The 12,186-nt window shown below is 43.1% G+C and overlaps 1 protein-coding gene across 6 annotated transcripts in view; it reads left to right on the top strand.

The window, feature by feature from the left end:
- The window catches only part of LOC122399109, a 605,244-nt gene that overhangs the window by 486,169 nt on the left and 106,889 nt on the right, over positions 1-12,186 (top strand). For all 6 annotated transcript variants that reach the window (XM_043399523.1, XM_043399526.1, XM_043399525.1 and 3 more), the window contains one exon: positions 1,730-2,033. In XM_043399523.1, the coding sequence (XP_043255458.1) occupies positions 1,730-2,033 (304 nt within the window). The remainder of the gene's footprint in view (positions 1-1,729; positions 2,034-12,186) is intronic.

Here is a 12,186-nt window from a genome sequence, read left to right as displayed (position 1 = left end):
CCGTTTTATCCGCGTTGAATCTCGTATCTCGATTATAGTTACGACTATAGACCGCGGCATTTCGCGGTTAACGATGTCGTTTCCACCGTGTAACTCATTGCCGGATTAATGCAATTACGGTGTGGGCCACGGGAAGATCGACGTATCAGACACTTCTTAAGGGCAATAAAGCTACCCTTCTTATTCGTCGGTTAGACCGCATCGCCAACTTGTTGCACTTTCCGCTCTCCGTTACGTGGTCTCTTTCCTCTTCTTTTTCCCGTCTCGATGGGCGTTTCGTGAGAATGTCGTGAAAATGGCACACGCAGCGTGCGATAATAGTTAACTCGGCCACGCTTGACGAACGTTTACGACCGTCCTCGCACTTTTATTCCAGCCTGTTCCGAAGACCGTGCCGCGAACGCATTCAAATGCCTTCTCTGGAATCGATGACTCGAAAAATACTGCGTCTCGAATCTCGGGCTCGATATCTCCACGCTTCCTTTCTCTGGAGATTTATTTACCGGTCGTTGACTTTTATGTTTCGACAATACGGAAGTTTTCATTTTATCGAATTTAATTTTCATTCTTGTGTGATCAGCGAAGTGCAGCATCCTCTGCAAAACCCGTATTTATTGAATTTCTTCACTGTTTATATTACTATAACCTCTCAAAATATCAATATCAATATCAAAAAAAGAAAAAAAAACTACTTCGTAAATAGAACTAGCAGTGTGTAATGAAAACAACATTTGGTAAAAATAAATAATATTTTTTCCATTTATAGTGTATCACCATTATAGTATTAGTGTACCAATACGAGAATAACTATAAATTGCTTGAAAAATAGGAAGAAGTTTCTTGTTACAGCACGCGTGGAGCTTTCAAAAGTATTTCATAAAATTACTAATCGCTAGAAAAAAGAAATCGCGACAGTTTTGTACCCAAAAGTCCACGAGAGACGGAATTTCGTGGGCCAACTTGTTGCTCCAGCGTATTCTTTCGTCCTCGACATTAAGCTCGCCTTCTTTCGACGCCATCGCGCTGTGCACTTGTTCCGAGGATGCTCGGAATAGGTCCACGGGTCGCGTTAAACGTACGTATCGTCCCCGTCGATGGCATTACACCCGGATATCGAGCAAATGGGGCGAAGAGAGGAGTCTTTAGCCGTGGAAACGGCCGTGAGGTTGTCGCGCGAGGGACGAGCTTAGATGTAAGATAGGACGACGAAACGTGTTTGTCGTTGTTCGGGATTTCCGGGATTCAGGGTGTAGGCGAAAGATACGGCCAAACATTGGGGAAACGTTCCTGGAGGACGAAAACATAGGATAAATTCGAAAACGCTGCAGTATCCTTGTTGAACCTTCACTGTTTAGAGCTTCTCCTGACGTTGAACATTTTGTGGGTCTGCTTGCTAGTGATTTTTCCATAATTGGCTTCTCAGACAAAGTCGATACTATCTCAAATACTATAGCGGTCTCTGTTCAATTTTCTAACCGTCTAATGTTGTTACAAAAATCTAAGATATATCTTCGCATTACGAATGAAGATTGAATATTCTACAGTTAAATATTGTTGTTTAATTCAATCATACAACCCATAGCCCTACAATTTCAATAGTCTCAAATTAATTGGAAAGATTTAAACCCAATATTTTACCTAATTTCGACGGCTAGATTGGTATTTATTAAACCAATGTTTCGAGATGCAAATGGTCCCTCGTTCTTATTAGACGGCTTCTGTGTTGCAGGAACGGACACATGCTGACGCATCGAAACAAGAAGCCGTACGAATGCAAAGCGGAAGGATGCGGCAAGTCGTATTGCGACGCGAGGAGTCTCAGAAGGCACACGGAAAACCATCATGCCGGCAGCAAGGTGAACGAAAGCGTTAGTCCTAGCAGTCCCACGACCGGTCCTCATACTCCGAACACGCCAGGAAGCAATCCCAGCACTCCCAGCACGCCTGGCGCAACATCGACGCCGAATGGCCACGGACATCCGGCCCTGAAGCAACTGCTCGCCACGGAACCCACGCAGACGCAGCAGCAAAAGGTAAACCACGTCGTTTTTCTTACCTATTGTCAGTTTCCTTCTTCGTGACCGTCCAAGGACACGCGAACGGGCCTCCAACTCATCCTGAAAGGATTTTATCGAGTCTGGGTCGTTTGTGACCTAGACTCCTCACTTTGGTCTAGAGGAAGGTGGAATAAAATTGTTGATGATAATTTTGCAGGGTTCAGTGACCTTTTAGCTTGGCAATTTTCATTAAAAAATAGCAGTTTCATGGCAAAAGAGCTCGTCCCCTTTGAATTTTTCTTCTTTTTCACAGTGAATATTAATTAAATATATGTAACACAAAAGAGATATATTTCACGATGGCAATGCAACGATTTTGATGATCAGATGATATCTGAAGATATCAAGAGCAATAAGTAAGGAGGAACGTACTCTCATGACAATAAAACAATAAAATACGATGATTACTCGAATGACGCAATTTATCAATAATTCATGTTGCGATAATAAAATAAATGTATCTTAAACGAAGGCTGCTATATTTATTTAATTACCGTAACATGAATTGTTGATCAATTGCATCATACGAATAATTATTACATTCTAATTTACAAAGCGTAACATTTAATTATTCACGAATAATTTTTTCAACTTACGTCTTACCTATACGTGAATTATCTATGTCTCTAAATCATAGCTCTATTATGTTACATACGTTTAATTAAGTATTTTTTCCCCCCTTATCGCCTTTGATAATATTTAGTATTTGAAGGAAACGGATCGTTGCATTTTTCTAATTGTCGGGTATTAGGAACCGAACGAAGGAGATTTTCTCGTTCGCAAAACACCAAGCCGCTGCCAGCAGATCCGCCAGGAGTAATTTGATCCAAAAGCTTGCCACGGTTCAGTCGATATGTCGTGACACCGTTTTCTCGAAATTGCCCTGATATTGGTTCGTCTGAGATAGGTTTAAAGGCTTACAGCACAACCTGCCGGATGAGTCAACGCGGATCTGAAGATCCAACGACGTAAGAGGATTACGTGAATCTTTGAGGATCGCCCGAGTATGTTACGCGACCTCTAACTGCGCCCTCATTAATTTTTATACGTCATTCGCAGTTTTCAATTTGTCGTGTTCTGGATCGAACCGGCTCGGCAGCAGGATTCTGGGAATTATACTTGGTCCCGCGGTCCGGTACTTTCAGGACTACGGTTATTACTAATAATTCTTAAATAACGTCGTTTCGAACGCGATTGATCCGCTTGCAGTGGTTAATCATCGAGAAATTGGGGCTAACGTAAGATTATGTTTCTGTTGATCCAACTTCATTTCCTTCTGGGACTCTTTTCTTTTTAGGGGGTGGTTTTCGAGCATTCTGAATTTATACGCTTCTGGAAATATTAAATGTTAAATTTCTGGGTTCGCGAGCAATTATTTCTCATTCTGAAAAATCTGACGATTCCAACGTTTCCTCGTTTTGTTATTAATACGAATGAAGCGACAATTTTTCTTCGTATTAGGACTGATTAGACATCCTTACTCATGATTATTCGCGTTTCATTGTTGTCCATCGGTATAATACGTGCAACGTGACACCTTCGTTCTCCACTCTCTACTTACGCTTAGTGTTGTAGCTACACAGCTATCGTATAATACGTGATATTTAATACTGTCGATGACGTATGATCTGTAGCTACTGCTGACTGGTTTCAACAAACTCTTACTAATGCCACGGCCGGCTGATTATTTGCTAACACGGTCTACTGTTGGTAGACCTCGCTAGTGTGCACTACTGGAAACGATGGCTGACTAATACGGTCTGTTTCTACTGTGTTAATAATGGTCCGTAATATCAACACTGTTCGTCGGGGCTGCTGCATTACCGCATTCTTGACAATTGCACGCCCTAATTTGTTTGCATTGCATCGCGAACGTGTTCTGCGAAACAACACCGTTACATAACAATGTCGTAATTAAATTCTCTTATCGATATCGTCGATCCTCTTCGCCGTTTAAACGTTTGCGAAAATCGTGTTCACGAATAAAATAGTTCGAAACTTCCCAGGGTCTTTACGATCGCTTTTAGACATTGTTCTTGTGGGATATATTCTTGCACAACATCCTCCTGTGGTTGTATTCCGTTCTATAGATTCTTCTTTCGATAATTATTATTCTTTCAGACCGTACGAAGTGTAATAAATCGAAATGGATATATTTCATTAGATTCGAAATTTTTGTTCTTTCCTCGATGTACGAGATTAAAATTAATCAACGTTTTAAAACGGAAATTTTCGATACTATCAGATTTTGAACGTGATTCCGAAAGATTCACCAAAACCATGCAATTTCTTACGAAAATTAATTATTTTAGTTTCATAGAGAGGTCCTGTCATATATGGCTGGCAATCAAAGTGTCGATCTGAGAAACGTTAATCTAAATTAAACAAATAATATTCTAAGCCACTAAAATTTCTACTCGATGTAATAAAACTCCCCCCGAAAGATTCTGCATCTCGCGTGTCCGCATCCAGCACGTGGTTCATCGACAACTAGCAATTATCGGATCGAAATTGACATCACCAGTATCTCCGTGGCGTGGAAACGAAGCGGTAAACCGACCGTGAACCGCAATATTCGTCATCGAGTCGGCGGTTGCTCCCAGAAATACCGCGACTTTGTCGTAACGGGGGCTCCTCCGCCCCCATCTTTACGCGGAATCGACCAGCCGGATCCGCCAAGGATCGATCTTCATTGGCTGCGACCATCGACGACGGTACAGCGTGTCTGGCTATTGTCGGACGACGAAACGGCGCGAGCGGAAGACGAACGCAAGGAATCGCGGGGGCGGAGAAGGTCGGATCAACCACCCCCCTACCGTTGATCGTCGGGACTGGTTTCCCAGGCCTGGTGGAAATTAGTTCTCGGCTGTGGAGCACGGAATTATTGCTGCTTTCAAAGTCTCTCGAGCTCCGGGGTGCTCGCCGCGCTTGCATCTGGGGTTCGAGAGGAGAAAACACAAAGAAAAGAAAAGGAAGGCGAGGGACAGACAGCGGGGGCGGGAAGGCGAACGCGTACGAACGCGTGTGAGGGTGGAAGGGAGACGGAGATCGGGAAAACGGAGAGAACCGGGACGAGGATGAAGCGAGGGTAGTTAAACCGAGACTACAAATCTACGATATTGAGTTAGAAGTAAGGCGAACCCTTGAAGCGGGGGCTAATAAAATTTGATGACCGGGAACTTCGTAATGAGAATGAGACGGGGAAAGGGGAGGTTGTGGGGGTGGGAACCGGAGGGACGATAGTTGGGCAGGGGCGACCGATCGAACCAACCGACTATGAAAACTTCTCAGACGCAACGACTTCGTGATTTATGATATTTCAGCGGACCGTCCCCCGTGCCTCTGAACCGTGAACCGATGATCGAGCTTTCCGCGATCAGCTGCGCGATCGTAATTACGTTACACCGTTTTCGGGAGTTGCTACGATTGTGACTGTTTTTAATTTATGCGAATAATGCGCTACTTTAGTTTATTTGAGGTTAACTTGTCGAATAACTCGTGTTAGGGGCGTCGTATTGAGCAAATTTTACTTTGCTTGTTATATGGGGTCGATCTTAGTTTCTGAGATATTAACGAAATAGTTTTTAAATTATTGCAATAGTTTCTATTTACACGTATGTGTGGCAATTTGTTAGGTGCGATATTTAGCTTACAGTTACTTTTATAACAAAAACATGTATAATAAAAATTATTGAAAATCGAATTTAGAAACTTTTGTGTTCGACAGAAATTTTCGATGGAATCGATAGTATCCAAGATAGAAATTTATTTACGTTTTACAAGGACGTAGACAGTGATCGTACTCTTTCTATTACACTGGATCCCCATTCTAGACGTAAGCGCTTGTCGCGATAAACGAGCACGGCTCAGAGGATGTTTTTGTCAACAGTATTCCGCGAGACCTCTAAATGTCGAGTCGTGTTCTGGGCTCTGTCCAAATCTAGATCGTCGTTATTTGAACGTGTTGCAACGTTTTGCAATTATTCCATAACATTACGGTCTCTGAGACGAAAGAACAATCGTCAGAAAATAAAGAAGTGTTCCAGTAGCTGACATACAGCGAAGGTAATAGTGACAGTGAAATTTCATTCGATGAAAAATAGTGATGTTAACCCAGAACCAGAATTATTAAATTATAATTACATATAATTTTATGTGAGCTTACGTTGTGGTTCGAGTGATAAAAGTAACGAATTTATATCACGCTCACGATTGTTTATCCCGACTCAGAAGAACACGTACAGTGAGTTTTTTTTATTTGAAACTTCCAAAAAAGTTCGTTTTTATTTGTTGAAGCATAATGGCAGGTACGAATGCTGAACGACCGACGCGCGAAGTAGAAAAATACTACCCGCAGCTGGAAAGGTTGCCCTTTAAACACAGCACTCGGGCGCCAAGAAAAAGGTCGGTTTTATGCACCGTGAATGTACCAACGTAAAAACGCTAAACTGTCCTTATTAAAAGTCTCCCGGGGGGATATTAACTGCGACTAATTTCGGGGGCGAGCGTTGTCACACGCGAAACACGTAGAATGAAAGGAATGTTTTTACGGAGGTATTTAGTGCGTCATACTTCGCGTAAAGCACAAAAATAACAGAAAATAATAGAGTATTCGTGGCTAGCGATCTCGAAAATTTCTATTCGGTACAAATTCTTTTGGGGCGCCAAACTTCCCAACGACTGGAACGCTACAGCGCTCGTACGTTTATTACTCTACCGAATTTTACCATAAAACATTAACATCGTTAAAAACATAGTCCTACGAACGCACATCAAGCTGAGTCCCCTTTCAAAGCGATTTTGTACAATTTTTGAAGTCGTCGAGTAATGATTCATAAAATGGACATCGTTCGGGTTAGCACATTCATTTTTCGTGCAGTAGAAGTGAAACTCGACACCAGTAGATGTGCACAGTGATATCGTTGAGGAGTAGAGGTGTTCATTTTAAGAATCATTGCAAGAATACTCTTTCAACGACTCGATAGTTCTGGTTGAGGAACAGCTATATGAGATTTGGTGAATAATTTGCAGTGTTGGGAGTGACGCACGAGCGTAATATGTGCCACACAGGTGACGGGGCGCTCGTCGCTCGAAAGTGGTGGAAGAATGAGACGAGAGGGGAGGGAATGTCGAAGTAATTCGACATCAAAAGGCGTTTGTCGGTCGTTCAACCGGGGCCTCTGATTGCGTCGTAAAGACGGCGTGTCTTAGAAATCACGGTTATCGCGGCAGAAAATCACTTTCTTGCTCGCGGAAGCGTGCACGCTCGACAAAAGCAGCCAGGGCCAAGGTGCACAATAAAGGGGCGTTGCACCGTCAGGATGCGACGTTAGAAACGCGTTGCTTGCATCGTGGTTGCTTCTTTGCTGGCCACCCCGTAATTTGGCAATTTCACAAATCGGTGACAATTTTTCAAATCTCTGTTTGGATAAATATAACGATTGGAATAGAAGATAAACTAGCCCAAGCTATAGCTAAGATAGAATAACATTATGTAGGAAATATTCGTTTCCAAATTTATAAATACAGAAAATCACAAAAGCTAGTATATAAATTATATATTGTTTAAAACAGGATCGTTCTCAATAGTCAATCTTTTTTTTTAATTTCGGATATAGGAAGGTGTAATTGCTCCATAATATTAACGTGGTTTGTTTGTTCTTTAGACACGACTCATTTCGTTTAGCTATTTTACGCTGTACACTTTTTCCCCAAAGAATTTTGTATTAATAAAAGAGCCTGCACGTGGCAGAGAACGTTCTATTAAATTTAATTTTGTGTCAACGAATATCCATTCGAAATTTTCCCCCTCGTCTCGAATTAAGATCAGAGATCGCGACGGAACAATGCACAAGGACGCATCGCTGCTCCCATTCATCCGGGATTTATTTGCAAAATTAAGGATGACATCGACTTCGTGCGTACACGAATTCTCCGTTCGTCCGTGATTAAGGACAATTTACGGAATTCCCGCGATTCGTTCGATTCTAACTAATTACTGAAACTGAAATTCCATCGACACTTGGTGCCTCTGCCGTTGAAAATATTTTTCCCGTGCTTCGTGCGTTTTATCGCGGACCCAGCGCGCTTCGGACTCGATTTTAATCATATTAAACTTGAGGCATCCGGCTCTTTCACCGGCGGTAATATTGACAAAGAGTCCTGGAATTTCATATAACACGGTCGCGTTCTCATGGAAATTCATTCTCCGAGTTTGCGAATCGCGGCCGCGTCATAGAATTGAACTACGTACGGCGAACACGTAAATACGCCTCTGCAAACGTCGCTGAATACTCATTAGCTAAGTGTCTATCAACGAACGAGTATTTTTTCACCTACCTTCGACAACCCTTTGTTCTCTTTTTGTCAATCAAACAATTTTTCTCTTACGCTGTTAGTGTCAATAAGTAAAATATCTATACAAGTAGAATCGTTCTCAAGTTTGCTATGCACAAATTCATTTTAAAAGAATCGTAAATTCAATAAAATTAATAGTCTTCTATTCTGAATAAAATCAGAAATGTAACCTCTTGATGTACGATTTAATTCCAAATACTTTTTAAATGTATACTATTTAATTTTGTTTAAATTTGTTCGTAAGAGAAATGGCCACGAAAAAGAATAGATTTGTCTTGTAAAAACCTCGTGAAAGTAAATATGTTACACAAAAAGAGTTTGTAATCAGTCAGACTCGTCATTGTATAGCAAAGGGTTAATATTTTAAAAATCGACAACCATCGTTTCCTTAATTTTTATTATCCATAGTTTGTCTTTCATATAATTATTTTCTCTGCCATCCCTTTTCATATTTCCTTTCTTAGAGTAAAAATAATTTTTTAATTACATATGGCCCATCACAACAAGACCACTAAATGTATTTCAGTGAAATCTTGTACCTTTTTGGTTACTCTGGTATATATTCATGATTCGTGAATATTAAAGAAAATATTAAACCTCACAATGTTTTTGTATTTTCGAGTAATTAATAACCCCCTCAACAAGGCCTCGAACGCAACTATATTATTCTTGATTTTCGTCTCGTTTTCGTATACCTGCACCCAATTGATAAATGAGTGTACTTTTAATCGACGTGCATTTATATCTTTCGTCCCAAGATCGAGATCGATGGTTTCCCCCGAGAGAAGAAAACGCCACACGCGTCGCCAGATTCGCGCGGTTCCAAACCAGACGTATCCCTCAAAGCGTACTGCCAACAGCACCCCGGCGATCGTGATCAACGTTCCGGTGATTCGTTCCGCATACAGTTGGCTGGGAATTATCTTCTTAGCGAGTAGACATCGTAAACTGGGTCGAACGAGAGCCGGGTGGACGCGCACGTATCTTCCCTGTGTGCGTTCCTGCGGGGCGTGGGTGTGTGCCCGACGGCTTTAGAATCCCCCTCCGATCGAAATCGGAACCGTGGCCCCCGGAGTGCTCCGGTCCGGAGCGACTCGAAGTTTGCAAATTACGTTCGACCGTGTTTGGACTCGCAGCTGGTTGGCCAGCGTTCTCTCCACGCGTATCCTTTCACGGGATTCACCCGTGAGCGGACATTGCGATCCTGGTACCGGAGTCAATCGCTGCATGGAATTCATGGTCCTCCCCCCTGCTCGAAGTTAACGCGCAATCGGGCTCGTCTTTTGTGCGACGCTCGGAATAATTACAGGATCAACTATGTCGGCCACGGGACGCTCGAGGAGCCACGGATACTCGCGATACTCCCACGAACGTGTCCAACGTGCGGTGAAAATTTCAGTAAACCGTTTATCGGTGTTTTTAACGCGACTATTAATTCACTTCCGACGCCCTGTCATTTAAACGTTCCAAATAACGTTTCAGCCGAGATAGTGTTCTCTTGTTGGTTCTTTAAGGTATTCCAACTGCAGAGATAAACGCTCTTGTTCCATTCATATTTCAATGACAAAAGAGATACGTCGATCGCGGAGAGTGCCGTTTCCCGCGAAGACACCTGTCCGCGAAGATAACTGTCTCGCGTCCTCTTTCGAAGCGCAAAAAGCGTGTTTCGAAATGCACTTGAATGTCGATGGGAAAGCAGCAAGGTTTCGAAGAACTCTGTTGTTCCCGTATCGAAGTAAAAATACTGAAATTATTTGAATTTTTCACGGCAACATCACGAAACTTTAGCATTTAATTTCCGAAAACAAAGATAAAAAAAAGCAATTTTCTGACTGTCTGAACCCCTCAAAAGAGATCCAAATGTCTGTTGGAGTTCAGTCTTGCGGGCACAAAGGGTACAGACGAGGTCTCCGCGGGAATTCGAGGACGCCGGGCCAGACGAAGAAGCGCGCAACTTCTTTGCGTCGCATAATCACGGACCGGTTGGCGTCGTCGTTGTCGATTAATCCCCTCGTAATTCCCGCGGTCCTCGTCATCGAATTTCCTCCGATTTCCAAGGCGAAATAGTCGCCTCGTCCCGGGATATATCGTATCTCAGCGCCGCCATCTTAACGGACTTACCGCGTAATGGCCTCCGCGCGGGAAAGCTCTCTTCTCGAGCCTCTGTTGCCCGTTCGACTGATCTCTATCCTCGTTTTTTCGTCGGCCGATCGAAACGGACGATTGCCACAGTAATTATCGTCTACCGTCCGACGGAACGAACTTTTAAGCGGCGGAGGAGCCCCGCTGCGAGAGAATCGTGCCTCGCTGATTTTAATGAAAACTCCGGGAGAACTCGACGGAGCAGTCGTCTCTATTGCGACCCGGGAAGGAGACGCTCCCTCGGTCCTTCCGTCGCGTTAACTCGCATTTCCACCGGCTCTCGGATCTTTTAATGCAGTTCTTCGGAGACTGTCTTTCCCGCGAACGATTAACGCTGATGGTTACAACGAGGAAAGAGCTCAGACGGCGTCTCTTTGCCATTGGAAGGTGTCGGTTTACTTAATTCGCGTGCAACCAGTTTTCTGTACGTTTGAAAATGTGGATGAAGGAGAGGGTAGTCGCTGAGTTATCGAATAGTCGAGTACTCGCGAGAGAGCGTAGCCCTCTACTGTCACCGCCTCGAATTTATCAGAATAAACTGCATCAATTTGAGCAATATTTAAAATAAGATGAAAATCGTGTAGATGGGAATCAAGGTACGAATGGGAGGCTTTTTTAAAAGAATAAATTTTATCAAATAACAAACTCATGATAATTCTCAAGATTTACAAAACCCACGGATACTCTCAAATAGTTTCAAGTGTCAAACACTTTTACACCTCGGTCAATCTTTCCAATTTTACTCGAAACATTCCTCAACCATATCAATAAACATTCACACCAATCCATTCCTACAATCATGAATAACGTTCCTCGAAAACAGACTCAATTAACCCTTTAAAATCACCCTACAGGCAACAAGATTTTTCGATTCCCGTTTTATTTCGCGTAGGATCGAAACGTCGATCTCAGCGATGACTAAGTATGTCTCGTAATCGAGTTGGTGGCGGAGGTAAAGAAGACCAAGGAATAATTTAATAACTCCGACGCGCGGAATTCTCGTATCGTCGTGGCCTAGGAAAACATTAACCCTCCCACGGTTTCTCGTAACGGTTGATCCGTCTTATCCGTTATAAACTCCGGGGCGTGTTACGTCTGAAAATATCTACAGTATCGGAAGACACTCGCGAACGATACGCCGGGTAAGATAAACGAAGGAGAAAACGGAGGCAGACGATGAATTTCCGGGTGAAGGGGATGGGGGGTTGTCGAGCAACGGGGTTTCTAAACGCGCGGAATTTCGACGAATCGCCATCGCGAACGGAAATTGACGTACTTCCCCGCAGGAGCTTTGGGAAAGGTAGCAAGTGGCTCGATATCGGTCGGGACGAATCCCCTCCCGACGGAAAGTGTATCCGATTAGCGACAATTCGGACGGGTTCGTTCTGTGAGAGGCTCTTCGGTTCCTTCGGAAGTCTAACAATATTATACCGCGACGGTTCTCCTCTCGGGGATGCTGCATGCAATCGTCCGAGCGTCGTTCGTTTCAGAGATTACGGCTCGAAGGTGATCGGGGAAGTGAAATAAATAGGGGGAGTTATAATACCGTCGCTATACCTATAGATTTATTGACAATCCTCGAGCAAACTGTACAACATTTTCACTTTTTCCTTTCTGGACGCGAAACTAG

Source organism: Colletes gigas, unplaced genomic scaffold, assembly GCF_013123115.1.
Source record: "Colletes gigas isolate AHSC1104 unplaced genomic scaffold, ASM1312311v1 Colletes_gigas_Sc00012, whole genome shotgun sequence".
Classification (NCBI taxonomy): Eukaryota; Metazoa; Arthropoda; class Insecta; order Hymenoptera; family Colletidae; genus Colletes; species Colletes gigas.
The sequence above is the reverse complement of the archived record's forward strand: the minus strand, read 5'-3'. Positions and strand labels throughout refer to the sequence as shown.